Source organism: Polyodon spathula, chromosome 37 (genome assembly GCF_017654505.1).
Source record: "Polyodon spathula isolate WHYD16114869_AA chromosome 37, ASM1765450v1, whole genome shotgun sequence".
NCBI lineage: Eukaryota > Metazoa > Chordata > Actinopteri > Acipenseriformes > Polyodontidae > Polyodon > Polyodon spathula.
The window spans coordinates 1,930,023-1,942,850 of record NC_054570.1 but is presented as its reverse complement, the minus strand read 5'-3'; the positions used below and the strand labels follow the sequence as shown (position 1 = coordinate 1,942,850).

General features: G+C 41.1%; 1 protein-coding gene across 1 annotated transcript; it reads left to right on the top strand.

Annotated features, from left to right (window-relative positions):
* The first annotated feature begins 1,441 nt into the window (after positions 1-1,441).
* Positions 1,442-8,308, top strand: LOC121304421 (26S proteasome regulatory subunit 6B-like). The gene is made up of 11 exons (XM_041235566.1): positions 1,442-1,538; positions 2,048-2,146; positions 2,605-2,791; positions 3,700-3,846; positions 4,219-4,328; positions 4,600-4,693; positions 5,509-5,676; positions 5,844-5,920; positions 6,080-6,248; positions 6,943-6,998; positions 7,871-8,308. Exons 1-11 carry the CDS (start codon positions 1,503-1,505, stop codon positions 7,982-7,984), a joined length of 1,257 nt encoding a protein of 418 aa, XP_041091500.1. The 5' UTR covers positions 1,442-1,502; the 3' UTR covers positions 7,985-8,308.
* The last annotated feature ends 4,520 nt before the right edge of the window (positions 8,309-12,828 follow it).

The following is a 12,828-nucleotide window of genomic DNA, read 5'->3' as shown; positions in this document are numbered from 1 at the left end:
CATCCTGCTTTTAACTTGTCACATTGTTGTTACAAACACTTCTTAACTAGGTCTGTCATCATTAAGCAAGGCTTCAGATAATTTGTTTCGCTTCTTTAGCGATCAAAAGTATTGCCATATTCATAAAGTTGAAAAAACTATGCTTTTATTAAAAAAAAAAAAAAAAGATTGCTAACCAAGATCTTGAAATAAATGTTTTTACCTTACCGCAATAATAGCATTACTGGAGACTGTTTCCTTTAGTCGAAGTGCTTTTGGTGTTTTGCTCGCATTTCTTTCATGAGTTTGAAAAGGAGAGTCACAGCAGTCGACTCCTCGCGTCAGGGAAAATGTGGAGGACGGCCTGTGTTCCTTATTCAGCTTACACTGTCTGTATCATAATCTAGGGGTGTATAGAGTCGATTTGTTGGTTCGTCTGACAGTCTGTTTAGTCAACCCTTGTCAAATTGTGATGAAATTTCAAAAGGGCGTTATTTAACTTAAACTACTGAGTGTATCGCAATCCAGGGGTTTCTCTGTACAACCCCAGGACTGCCCTGTCTCTCACTGCCTTCCACCGCCTCCTGAGGACTGACCTGTTTAGAATGCACTGGATGCAGCCCTGCTCTGCCCTGGACTCCCCTGACCTCAGCACCACGTTACTGGACCTTCAGCTGATGCACTATCCTTGCACTATTGCACTATTATTATGTACACTAGTTGCAATGCAAGTATATGATTAAACATTGTTGTAAAACAAGGATTTTGCATCATTAGTAGCATTTTGCGCTTACTAGTAAACGCGAATGACATTCGATATGACATATATATATATATATATAATATATACGTATTTCCGTAGACAGTTTATGTATATGGATAATGATAAAGGCATCTGTCAAAGAATAAGAAGAAGAAGAAGAAGAAGAAGAAGAAGAAGAAGAAGAAGAAGAAGAAGAAGAATGGGGTGAGACGTTGCTGGAAGTGACTCTGCAGCTGATGCATAGTTCACACACCCTAGTCTCGCATCCTGTAAAACGCTTTGTAATGGAGGTCCACAGTGAAAGGCGCTAAATAAAGAGTATTATTATATGTTTACATACCTAAACCATGAAATCTCAAGGATATTAAGCTACAGAGAGAGAAAGCCCAGAACACAGACACATCTGGGGCTTGACAACCCACGCCAATACAGTATGGAATGGTTTACCTAGTCTTGAGGCAGAATCACTCGGATCCTTTAAGACCCAATTTGACAAAATTCTGAGATCAATCACCGACTAGGAACCGGATAAGCTTAGGTAGACAAAATTGCCTCTTTCCGTGCGTATACTTTCTCAATATACAGGGCTATACGCTAACACACATTGTAAGTGTAATGATAATATTACAGAACACCAGGTTGACAAACACGTTATATTGTGTTTAAAAAACTACAATCCCCAGGATGCTCTGCGTGTTCATACGGTATTTCCGGACCGGTATGCGTGTGCGATGGTAAAGACATAGCAGAAGAAATAATAATGGAGGAGATTGGGATAGCTGTTGAGAAATGTCAGGTAACAGCTAATATCTAACGTACTTATTTTAAAGTGTGAGTAGCATGCTGTGTATTTATATACTGACACGTCGGGACGGAGACAAATCGAAGACAATGTTTAAATAGTTACTCAAATGCAATTCAGAATGAAAAAGGTGCAGATTCATCCCACTGTATATACTAGGCCTGGTTATTATTATTATTATTATTATTATTATTATTATTATTATTATTATTATTATTATTATTATTATTGTTCTGAAAAGGAGTCTATTTACTGTGTTGTCTACTGAAGTTTGTGTGTGTTTTTTGTTTTGTTTTTTCGTTATTGTACATTGGGGATAGCGTTTGACTAGCTGTGTTATTGTGGAGTTGAATTGATTTTTAAATGTTACCTGTAATCCGTTACGTAAGTTAGTCTTTTTTTTTTTTTTTTTTTTTAATACTTCGTGTGAAAAATAAAACAAAATACTACCTTAAAATTTCAAGCATTAATGTACCATTGCGAGTGTCATGTTGTGTTTGAAGGAAGAGATCGCAGTCCCGGCCTCTTCCCGGCCTCAGACTGGTTTCTCCTTCCTGGCTCCGGAGCCAGAGGACCTGGAAGATCTTTACAGCCGCTACAAGGTGAAAATATACTACAATATATTGTGGAGTTCAGACAGTGAGTTTGTTCATCTTCATACCCTAGAAGTGACAGAAGTTTGAGCTCTCTCTCTTGTGTTTTAGAAATACAGCAGTGGTCAAAGGCTTTGCAACGCCCCATAGAATAAACACACTTTGCTTCATAAAGTCAAATAAAACCTGCTGAATAATGTTACGCTAACAATGTTAAATTACATTCCGTTTTGTAGTTTTTGCCCCCATATACTTAACAAAGAAAACTGATAATGTGAAATTTTGAAATCTAACATGAAATACTGTACTGCTGCTATTCTGTCTCAATCCTAAAATTCCAAAATGTTTGACCGTAGCTGTTGGCTGAGCTCTAGAGATGAGCTATTTCTGATGCACAAGCTATCGATGCAGACTGGGTTCAGACAGTGTCCGTGTCAGCGGTGCCTGTGTTGGCTGATCTCTCATAGAAGCTGCAGCAGGAACTGGAGTTTTTGGAGGTCCAGGAGGAGTACATCAAGGATGAGCAGAAGAACCTGAAGAAGGAGTTCCTGCACGCTCAGGAGGAGGTCAAGAGGATCCAGAGCATCCCGCTGGTCATCGGGCAGTTCCTGGAGGCCGTCGACCAGAACACTGCCATCGTGGGCTCCACCACAGGTAATCGCTGGAGTCCTGCAGGGGTGCCACGGTGAATCCGTTATTTTATACTGGATTTTTATACTGCGGGCCTCGATTTTTAAACATGATTGATTGATTGTTTTGTACCCTGTTCTATTTGAAGGCTTACAGGGATTACTGGTGCTGTTTACTGGGTGATTTAAGATGTATTTTCTGATATAAGGAGGCTGTGTGGTCCAGTGGTTAAAGAAACAGGTTTGTAACCAGGAGGTCCCCGGTTCAAATCCCTGCTCAGCCACTGTCTCACTGTGTGACCCCGAGCAAGTCACTTAACCTCCTTGTGCTCCGTCTTTGGGGTGAGATGTTGTTGTAAGCGACTCTGCAGCTGACGCATAGCTCACACACCCTAGTCTCGTATCTTGTAAAGCGCTTTGTGATGGTAACTTGGTGAGATTTTAAGATTCTAAAGGCATGTGTGCTCCCAAGGTTTTTAGTACCAGTCGGTGACAAATGGCTCCACACTAAGCTTCGTTCACTTGATTGTGAAACAACACGGAGCAAGTCACTTAACCCTCCACCTTCCCGTCACATCTAAGCCGACCGCTCCCTGCCACTTAGACAACCCCCCCCCCGTACCAAAAAAAAGCCTTTTGATGGTAGTCCCCCAAAAACCAAACAAGCATAATCTTTTTATTATTTACATAACCCTCTACAAAGAAGTCTTAAAAAACTTGTAAAGCGCTTTGTGATGGTGGTCCATTATGAAAGGCACTATATAATATAATTAAATTATTATTATTATTATAACCCTCAATTTCATATCTGCACCCCCCCCCCCAAAACACTGTTTTAACCACAGAGCGGATTCTTTTTTTAAACTCCAATGTTTAAAATGTTTTAAAAACCCATGTTTCTTAACTGCCTGCCTGTTATCTTTCTACTTTCAGGATCAAACTACTATGTGCGTATCCTGAGTACGATAGACAGGGAGCTGCTCAAGCCCAATGCCTCGGTGGCCCTGCACAAGCACAGCAATGCCCTGGTGGACGTGTTGCCCCCAGAGGCAGACAGCAGCATCGTGATGCTCACTTCGGGTAAAGCGACGTCAAAAAACCCACTTGTGGGCAATTGTGTCTTAATCAAGTGGACAACCTTTTCAGCAACGTATCTTTGTCGGAGTGCGAATAATAACGCTTGGTGTGCAAGCTATGTGTTTCTGGGGGGGGGGGGGATCGCAATTGTTTGCGTGATGTGTAGTAAGATACATGAAATAAGGTAGAACGTGCATCTAAATAAATACAATAAAGGATGCATGTTACAATTTACGTTTTCTGCATCTGACTAGGGTGGAGGCATGTACTTCTTAGTGGCTCAGTAAAGTTTGTGATATTTCTGTTGTAGTTTTGTTGGGGGTTCGGTTTGATATGCAGGATTTTTGGGGTTTTGTTTTTGCGTTCTTGCTCCAGATCAGAAGCCAGATGTGTTGTACTCGGACATCGGAGGAATGGACATCCAGAAACAAGAGGTCAGGGAGGCCGTAGAGCTTCCTCTGACACACTTTGAACTCTACAAACAGGTACCAGGGCAGGGGAATGGGGAAATGCAGGATCTGTACAACCCTAAAATCACTGAACTGTGCATATATATGATGGTTCAGTTCGCCTCTTGGCCATTTCGACATACGAGTTGATCTGAATGCACTGGAAGCTCCACAAGGGGGCAGTATGATCTAATTATTATGAGCATAAGTTCTGAGCCATCGGTTTCAACCCCCGTCTGCAAGGATATCCTCTCTGCGTTAGCTGTGTCCCACAGCCTAGTAATGCCTGCCTTCTTTTTCTTGTCAGATCGGAATCGATCCCCCTAGAGGGGTGTTGATGTACGGGCCTCCTGGCTGTGGGAAAACCATGTTGGCGAAGGCAGTAGCCCATCACACCACAGGTAAAACTGACCGGGCAGGGAAATGCTTTTGGTTTCGTTCTGGATTTTTGAGAACTACCTCACTCCTATCTCCTTAGTGAGCCCTTGGTGTTCTGCTTGGTTCTCCAGTTTGCCAGAACAGCAGCCGATTTAACCAGCTAGCAATCCTGAAGTAGCTGAGACCTGCATGGCTGCTGAGGAGTGGGGACGTTCAGTGACTTTTGTAATGAGAACATAAGAAAAGTTTGGAAGCAAGAGAAGGCCATTCGGCCCATCAAGGCTTGTCCCTTGTTAGCACAACTTTCTCATCTACTGGGAGATGGAATGGAACGGACAGACTAATTTAAAAACTCAGAATCTAGTCCTTTTTTTTTTTTTTCAATGGTCCCAGTGTTTTAGACGCTGCTACTTCACCTGATGGGCTATTCCATACATTTATAACTCTCTGTGTAAAAAAGTGCTTCCTACCTTCTGTTCTAAACTTTTACTCAGCTTCTATTTATGCCCTTTTGTTCTTCTCTGTGCTAAATTTGAAGTAATGTCTTGGGTTAACTTTATCTATACCATTTATGATTTAGTGTTAAATCATTGTGGATTAAATAGGGGTATAAAACACTAAAATTATATCAAGATAAAAATTCAGTGAAGCAAGTTGACAGACCAGCTAATGCATTCATCACTGGAAATTTTCACAATAACAACATTACTGGCAGTCAGTGTGTGTCATCTTACTTTTCAGCTACAGTCTGGTTTAAAAGGTTTGGCAGATAGGAAGCTAATTCTTAACCATTGCCTTGTGTGTGTGCGTGTGCGTGTGCGTGCGTCTGTCCTCTCAGCTGCGTTTATCAGAGTCGTCGGCTCGGAGTTTGTCCAGAAGTACTTGGGGGAGGGACCCCGGATGGTGCGAGACGTCTTCCGATTGGCCAAGGAGAACGCCCCCGCCATCATCTTCATTGACGAGATCGACGCCATTGCCACCAAGAGATTTGATGCACAGACAGGAGGTACACAGCTGGGATGAGCTGCATGTGGATTTTTTATTTTATTGTAATGCCGGGACAAATGCTTAATATATTTCAACCATTACTTCTTTCCTTTTCTAATAAATCATCAAACCGTTTGTAAAGAACTCAAAATTCTTTACTCAAAGCGTTCTGTGGTCTCTTTGCAGCTGACAGAGAGGTCCAGAGGATCCTTCTGGAGTTGCTGAACCAGATGGACGGTTTCGACCAGAACGTCAATGTCAAGGCAAGCGCAATAGGCGGGCAGATTGCTTCTCAATCAGTTTGTTGATACATAGTTCACCCCCTAGTCTCTGTAAGTCACTTTGGGTAAAAGCATGGTTCTGAATGACTCATTAATAGTACAGTGTGTAGCAATGGCTCTGTGCGTGTGTGTGTGGTGCAGGTGATCATGGCCACCAACAGGGCAGACACGCTGGATCCCGCTCTGCTCAGGCCCGGCCGACTTGACCGGAAGATTGAGTTCCCGCTTCCTGACCGCCGGCAGAAGCGTCTGGTCTTTTCCACCATCACCAGCAAGATGAACCTGTCCGAGGAGGTCGACCTTGAGGACTGTATCCTTTTGCAAGCCCACAGCCGTCTGTTGGCATGGATTCACTGAAGTTACACTACAGTGCAGATCGTAATTACGCAGAATCAAATGCCACGCACGTCGCAGTGCATAACGCGACCCTGGTGTGCTAAATTGGCATGCTGTTTAATATGAGAAATTGTTCGTATCAATTATAGATTTGTTGAAAGACTGAGGTTACATGATATAGTTCCAAGTGTGCACCCATCCCCATGCATTCCTCCAGAGTAAGGGTTCTGGTTTTAGGTTTAAACACGATTTTTAAAGCATGATTTGCATACCACTCAGTCTTTGCGTTTGAGTGAAATCGGGTAAATCAACAGTTTGTATTGCTGTTTATTTCTTCTTTAAATGGAAGTGCTTTTAGTCATGTGTACTAATACACAACCATACTAATACAGTACCGTATACTTTCCACACCGGCATTTACATAGATGGCTTGTCGAGGGATACTGGAGTTTTCAGAGTCAATTCTTATCCATTTACAGGCATGCCTCAAAGCATTGTACACGTTTCCAAAGAGCCAGGGAAACAAATATATAAAATACACAGGCATCTTGTACGAATACAAAGTGGACTACGCTTTAGAATGCATTCTTACGGGTGAAGCAGTTTCAAAGCTGGGAACTTGCTCCAGGAAGAGGAACGTCAGAAAGTTTCTTGACAGTCCTCCTCAGATGTGGCTCGGCCTGATAAGATTACCGGTGCAGACATCAACTCAATTTGCCAAGAGGTAAGTGTCGTAGAAAACAGGAACAGGTGGCACAGCTACGGTCAAAAGCATTGCATCACCCTGCAGAATGAGCTTGCTAAGTTTGAATGAAACCTGCTGGAGTAATGTTAGGTTAACATATTGAATTGCACACCGCTTTGCAGTTTTCCCCCCATAAGCTGAACGAAAAGGACCTCCCCCCCCCCCCCCCGACCCCCCCCCCCCCCCCAAAAAAAAAAAAAAGGGGAACGTTTTGAAATCAAACATGAAACACTGGCTTAGTATTATGGCTTCCGGAAGACTTTCTGCGATTATCGTTTTATAGTTTCTTTGCTTACATTAAGGTAAATAAAAGCTCTAAGTTATATTCATATAGTTTTAGTTTTTTATTGCCTCCATCCTAAGTTTGTAGGTGTTGTGATTTGAGTGCATTTGTCAGCATTATAACAACTAGTTGCGCAGAGCAGGGTCCAACATTTTCAAATTGAGTTTACAACTAGTCATATACAGCTATGGACTGAAGTTTAGGATTGAGCCATTTAAATTTTAAAATAAAAACAAAACTGTAGAAATATAATTTTTAGATCTTTTATTTCACATCATGTAATCAAAGAAACTACAAAATGATATCGCAGTAGTACAATACTATTTCATGTTAGATTTCCACGTCACATCTTTTCAGTTTTTGTCGGTATATGGGGGGGGGGGGCTCCAAAGCGGCAGTTTGTAATTCACGTTAACTTGACATTATTCCAGCAGGTTTCATGAAGCAACATTACTTCATTCTGTAGGGTGATGCTAAACTTTTGGCCAGAGCTGCAGTTAAAAAAATGTCCAGCAGAACCGCTAACCTCTACAGCACCCTTATGGTTTTCTTTCCACTTTCCCGACAGGCTGGTATGCTGGCCGTGCGAGAGAATCGCTACATCGTGCTGGCCAAGGACTTCGAGAAGGCGTACAAAACGGTCATTAAGAAAGACGAGCAGGAGCACGAGTTTTACAAATAATGAGACGGTCTGGGATTTCGAGTGCGTGTGTTTCTTCCCGCTGGGCTTGTGCCGTTATCCCCAGTCAACAAACAGATCAGAAATCTGTAGATTGTTAACTGGCGTTTATTGACTGTGTGTGCTGATTGAAAGTTTCTTCTCACAAATTTGATAATGTTGTGTTTCTAGAACCAAGCAATTACTAATCGTCTGGTATCTGCCTTTTACTCCCAGTTTTGTACAGATTGATAATTTAATTCTTTTGTCACTGCTTGTAAGAGAGGTGGCCATTCAACCCCACCCATGCTTGTTTGGTTTCTGTTATCCTAAAGTATCTAAAATTGACTGACTTCTGTAAATTTATTCAGACTTTTTCTTTTTCCCCCCGGTGTCTGTTCTCAAATTAGATTACAGGGTTTAGGGATTAAGTTTTTCGGACATAGAAATGATTAAAGACTTGTGCACATATGAGGTAAAGCAAATGAGATACAAAACCACTGAGTCCACATCCTTATATGATGTTGTGTGGATTTCAACACGTTACACAAACAGCACAAAGAGGTGCGTAACACTAACATTAAATAATCTTTTCATTTTCTGGTTTAGCAAGATCAAAGAACGAACGCTCGTCATCCTGTGTTAAATCACAGCTCTCAAATTTCAACGGTGACGAAAGCGATCGTAAAAAAAAAAAAAAAAAAAAAAAAAAAAAGGTGTAGCCTTGAAGTTCAGGTCGTAAAAGTTTAAAGTCTATTCTGTAATTCCACTAATCTCACCGGTCGTGTACTTCCACTCGCTGTGTAGCTTTTGAGATCCAATACGCTGCAAGGCAAACGTTTTAGATAAGTCTTACACCAGATCATTAAACCTGTTTTAGCATGGGGGAAACTGCAAAATTACCATGGTAAACTTATTAGCAGTTATTATGACAAAGTTATTCAATTTTCTGGTCCTGTGGGCACAAAGTAAGTGAATCAAATCGTAGTGGGTCAGCATGACGGTCCAGTCACCCAACCTGCACACGATGACATCTCTTATACACAATAAGAGACACGCTACACAGACATATTAACAATACCAGGTATTGTATTCTAAAAGCAAAATTCCATCCTGTAACTTCAAGAGTGCGTATGTAAGGGTTAACATAGTGGAAAAGTGTGACAGGTACGATGTGTAATTCTTCCATTAAGAAGAACTTCTTTCAAGGTGCGCAAGGAACCAGAAGAACAGACTTTGAACTAAATAACAAGAATTTCATTTATATACACGTGCGAAGTATCAAAACTATACATTTACCACTGAAGCAGGATAAATAGAAGTGCTGGAGACATAGGTTGAAGAAGGCATTCTGTAGGACATGGGGGCGGTCTCATGCAAGAGATGTCTTCTAGTAAAGCCCAGGTCCTTCAGGTTATAAACCCAGGAGTCAAAGCAGCTAAGCTGAGCTCCCTTTGCTGGCCAGCGGGGGGCGCTGTCTGTGGAAGGAGGGAGCTCGTAGGTGACAGGGTTGAAGAAGTTATGGTACAGGGGCAGAGAATGTTCCTTCCTGTCGGATATCTCGGAAAAATGACGTCCTCAGCTCCTCTCCCTTTCCCGCCTCTCTGTCCGGGAAGATGTTTCGGCAGAGGGATTGGAAGAATTCGTCAAGCACTGGATATAAGCGCCACAGCTGGAACTGTGGGTACTGCGTCATTCTGAGGATACAAGAGGAAACCTCCATTCCACTGATAAATCAGCCTTGTGGGGTTTCTACAGAGCCAACTCCAGAAACATACACTGATAACCTCAGACACGTTACCCACCATGCAGAGGGATAGGTCTGAAATGTGCAGTTCTAAAAGAAACGCACAAAGCTGGCTCAAATGGCCAAGCAGCACTCTTAAAATGAGAAAGTGGCGCTGTGGATGTCAGTTCTGCAGGGAGTTTATTGTAACCTGAGGGGCTAGTAAAAAGCTTTGCTTCCAGTAGTCACTTGGTATGTTAAAGTATTTAGTATCACTCACCACTAACAGTCATGTTTTTACATTGCATTTCTTAATAGGGTGTTTTCAGTGTATGTCTTCTCTGTGAGCCACTCAGAAGTGACATGAACTAACTTTTCAGTTATGTCATGAGGATTATTTATTTATCTTTTACTTTTTTGATATAAAACAATTACCCTTTCGTAAGGTATTTAGACCTCAGTTAAAATACATGGCCACATTCAAGATTCATTCTAGCCTAATTGGAATTTTCACAAGTAAAACACCTGTTCTCTTGGAACACGCCTTTTTTTTAAATGAAACCTTTGCAATGAAACTCACCTCGTTTCCTTGAACTTTTTCAACGACTTTTAGTTGAATAACAAAAAAAAAAAAAGAGGTTTACAAGGTGAAATCTATTTAAAAATAAATTTGAGAATGTTTGTAATTGATTTCAGGGTTAGAACCCTTGGTGATGTCATGAGGCAGCACGGTTTAGCTCAGGATAGGGTGGTGATGTCATAGCCATTCTAGACCACACGCAGTAATTATGCAGAGTAATACCTTTAGTCAAATAGGAGAACTACATGGAATAACTATGGCTCACAACGAGCAGTAATAATTTGTATGTATTAGAAAACCACAGGGTTTTTTTTTTCCAAACATTCAACATGTGCCAAGGTGAAATGACCTTGGAAGTGCGAGTGTAACAGATTTCCTGCGATCAAGGCATGCAAACTGAGCACTTTCTTTAGTGTACTAGCCTGTGTTTTAAATTGAAATGCGTGTTTGCTATTGAAGTTGAAAAGGGCTTATTAAAAGAAGCTGATGTTGAAAAGTGACGTGGGTAAAAAAAAATTAAGTAGGCGGTAAAATAAAGATACTTGAAGTCCTGTGATACGTTTGTCGTTTTTATTGGGTTATGCAGGAGACACTCCTCAAAAGCACACGATTACTCAAAGCGCTCTGACGCTGCATGAATTAACACAAGTTTATATAGAATGTAAGTCACTAAATAGTCACAAACATGGGATCAGGTGCAGCCTTTTGTACAGCGATTACTGGTTTCTCGCCGTCTGGTAGAGCACAGAATGTTTTACTTCCCTGTCCTATCTGAAGTTTGTGTGTGTGTGTGTGTGTGTGTGTGTGTGTTGTTACAAGTCATCGTCCAGGCGTTGTCCGTCCTGTTTCTTGTCACAGCCGAGTTTACTTTTCTGGTGAAACCTGGTAGCACCTCCCCTTTATTCAGGGCTGTTTTAACATAGCAGCTACAAAACCCGTTTTAAACTCGATTGCATTAAACTGTAATCACTACCCTTCTTAATTGCCGTTTAGCTGGGAATGCCGTTTCCCCGTATATCCTTTAAGGGGCAAATGGCCGCATTTTCCACTAAATATAATCCCTCCCAACACGTAATCATAAACACGATTATTATTATTATTATTATTATTATTATTATTATTATTATTATTATTATTATTATTATTATTATTAACAATCACGCAGCCAAATCACGCAGACACCGTATACAACAACGGGAAATGGCTGCATAGAGGCCCCTGTTGACGTTAGCTCTGTATTTTCAAAGCAGGAGGGGGGCTTTTTTTGGAAACAACTAACAGAAACAACGGCTTTTTTTTTTTTTTTTTTGCAATCCAGCCCTTCAGCGCCCCGGTAACACCATGAACTCAATCCAGTGTTTTACAGATCAGATCTGGTGCAATGCCAGCCTGTTTCCCATGCTTGCAACTGGCTCAACCTGACTCTATATATTGCTTTTCTTTTGCGTCATTTCCTGCTGCTCCAAATGTGTTTCACGTCAACTTCAGCTCTGTAGTCTGGAAGAAAAAAAAAAAAAAAAAAATCATGTACTGAAAACGAAGCCCCTGTTCACTCAAGTTTTAAGATGGGCGTTTTATAAAAAAAAAAAAAAGGTAGGATAACTTTATTTTGTATTCAACGTCATGTAATTGTTTTCAATGTCCGACCGTTCCTAGATCCTAGTTTTTTTTTTTTTTTTTTTTGTTTTGTTTGTTTTTTTTTTTTTATAATATTAAATATAACTCGAGTCACGTTCAAGTTCCTGCAACGGAGGTATTGCACATTTAAAAATTTTATTATGATCTGGCCGAATCTCGGAGTTTTGCCTAAGTCCCAGGGTCTGCAGACGAATTCAAGGAACTGCAAGGAGTATGCACATTTAAAAATAATTAAAAAAAAACGGATCTTACCGAATCTATTCACAAAGGGACGGAGTTATATAATGTGGTCTGCTTTTATTACTCATAATTTTTTGGGGGGGTTGTTTGCCAAGCAAAAACTGCCACTAGATATTATTAATATCTATATATCAGTGCCAACGAGATGCGCCCGATTATATTATATCGTATATATATATATAATCAGACAGCGAGACCCCGATAATGTCGTTATGAGGTCATTTGCACACGCCGTTTTATTAAGGTGTACACAACCCGGCTGCTCTCCGTCTCACGTTGTTGGTCGTTAATGGTTTATTTTATTGTATTGTGTGTTTGTGTGTTTGTGTTTGTGTAACAGGAAGAAGTGTAAAGTTAGGGTCCATGCTTTGAGTTCAGTCACTCGTACTGCTGTGCCAGCAGTTGCTCAACCTCGTCCATTATCTTAGTTTATTTTTTTATACATCTCGAAATTGCTTAAATTGTATTAAACGCCGTTTCTGATGAATAAATAACGATATGCTGCTTTTTTTTTTGGGGGGGGGGGGGGGGTGTGTTCGCGGCCTGGGGGGGACGTGGTCTTTTTGGTTTGTTCTGCGGCGGTTTATGAGTTGCTGTACAATACAGGACATTAATAATTCAACTTTGATGGCGTGGGGAAATAATTGCTGCTCAAAATAATGTCAAAACGCGGACCTGTCAACA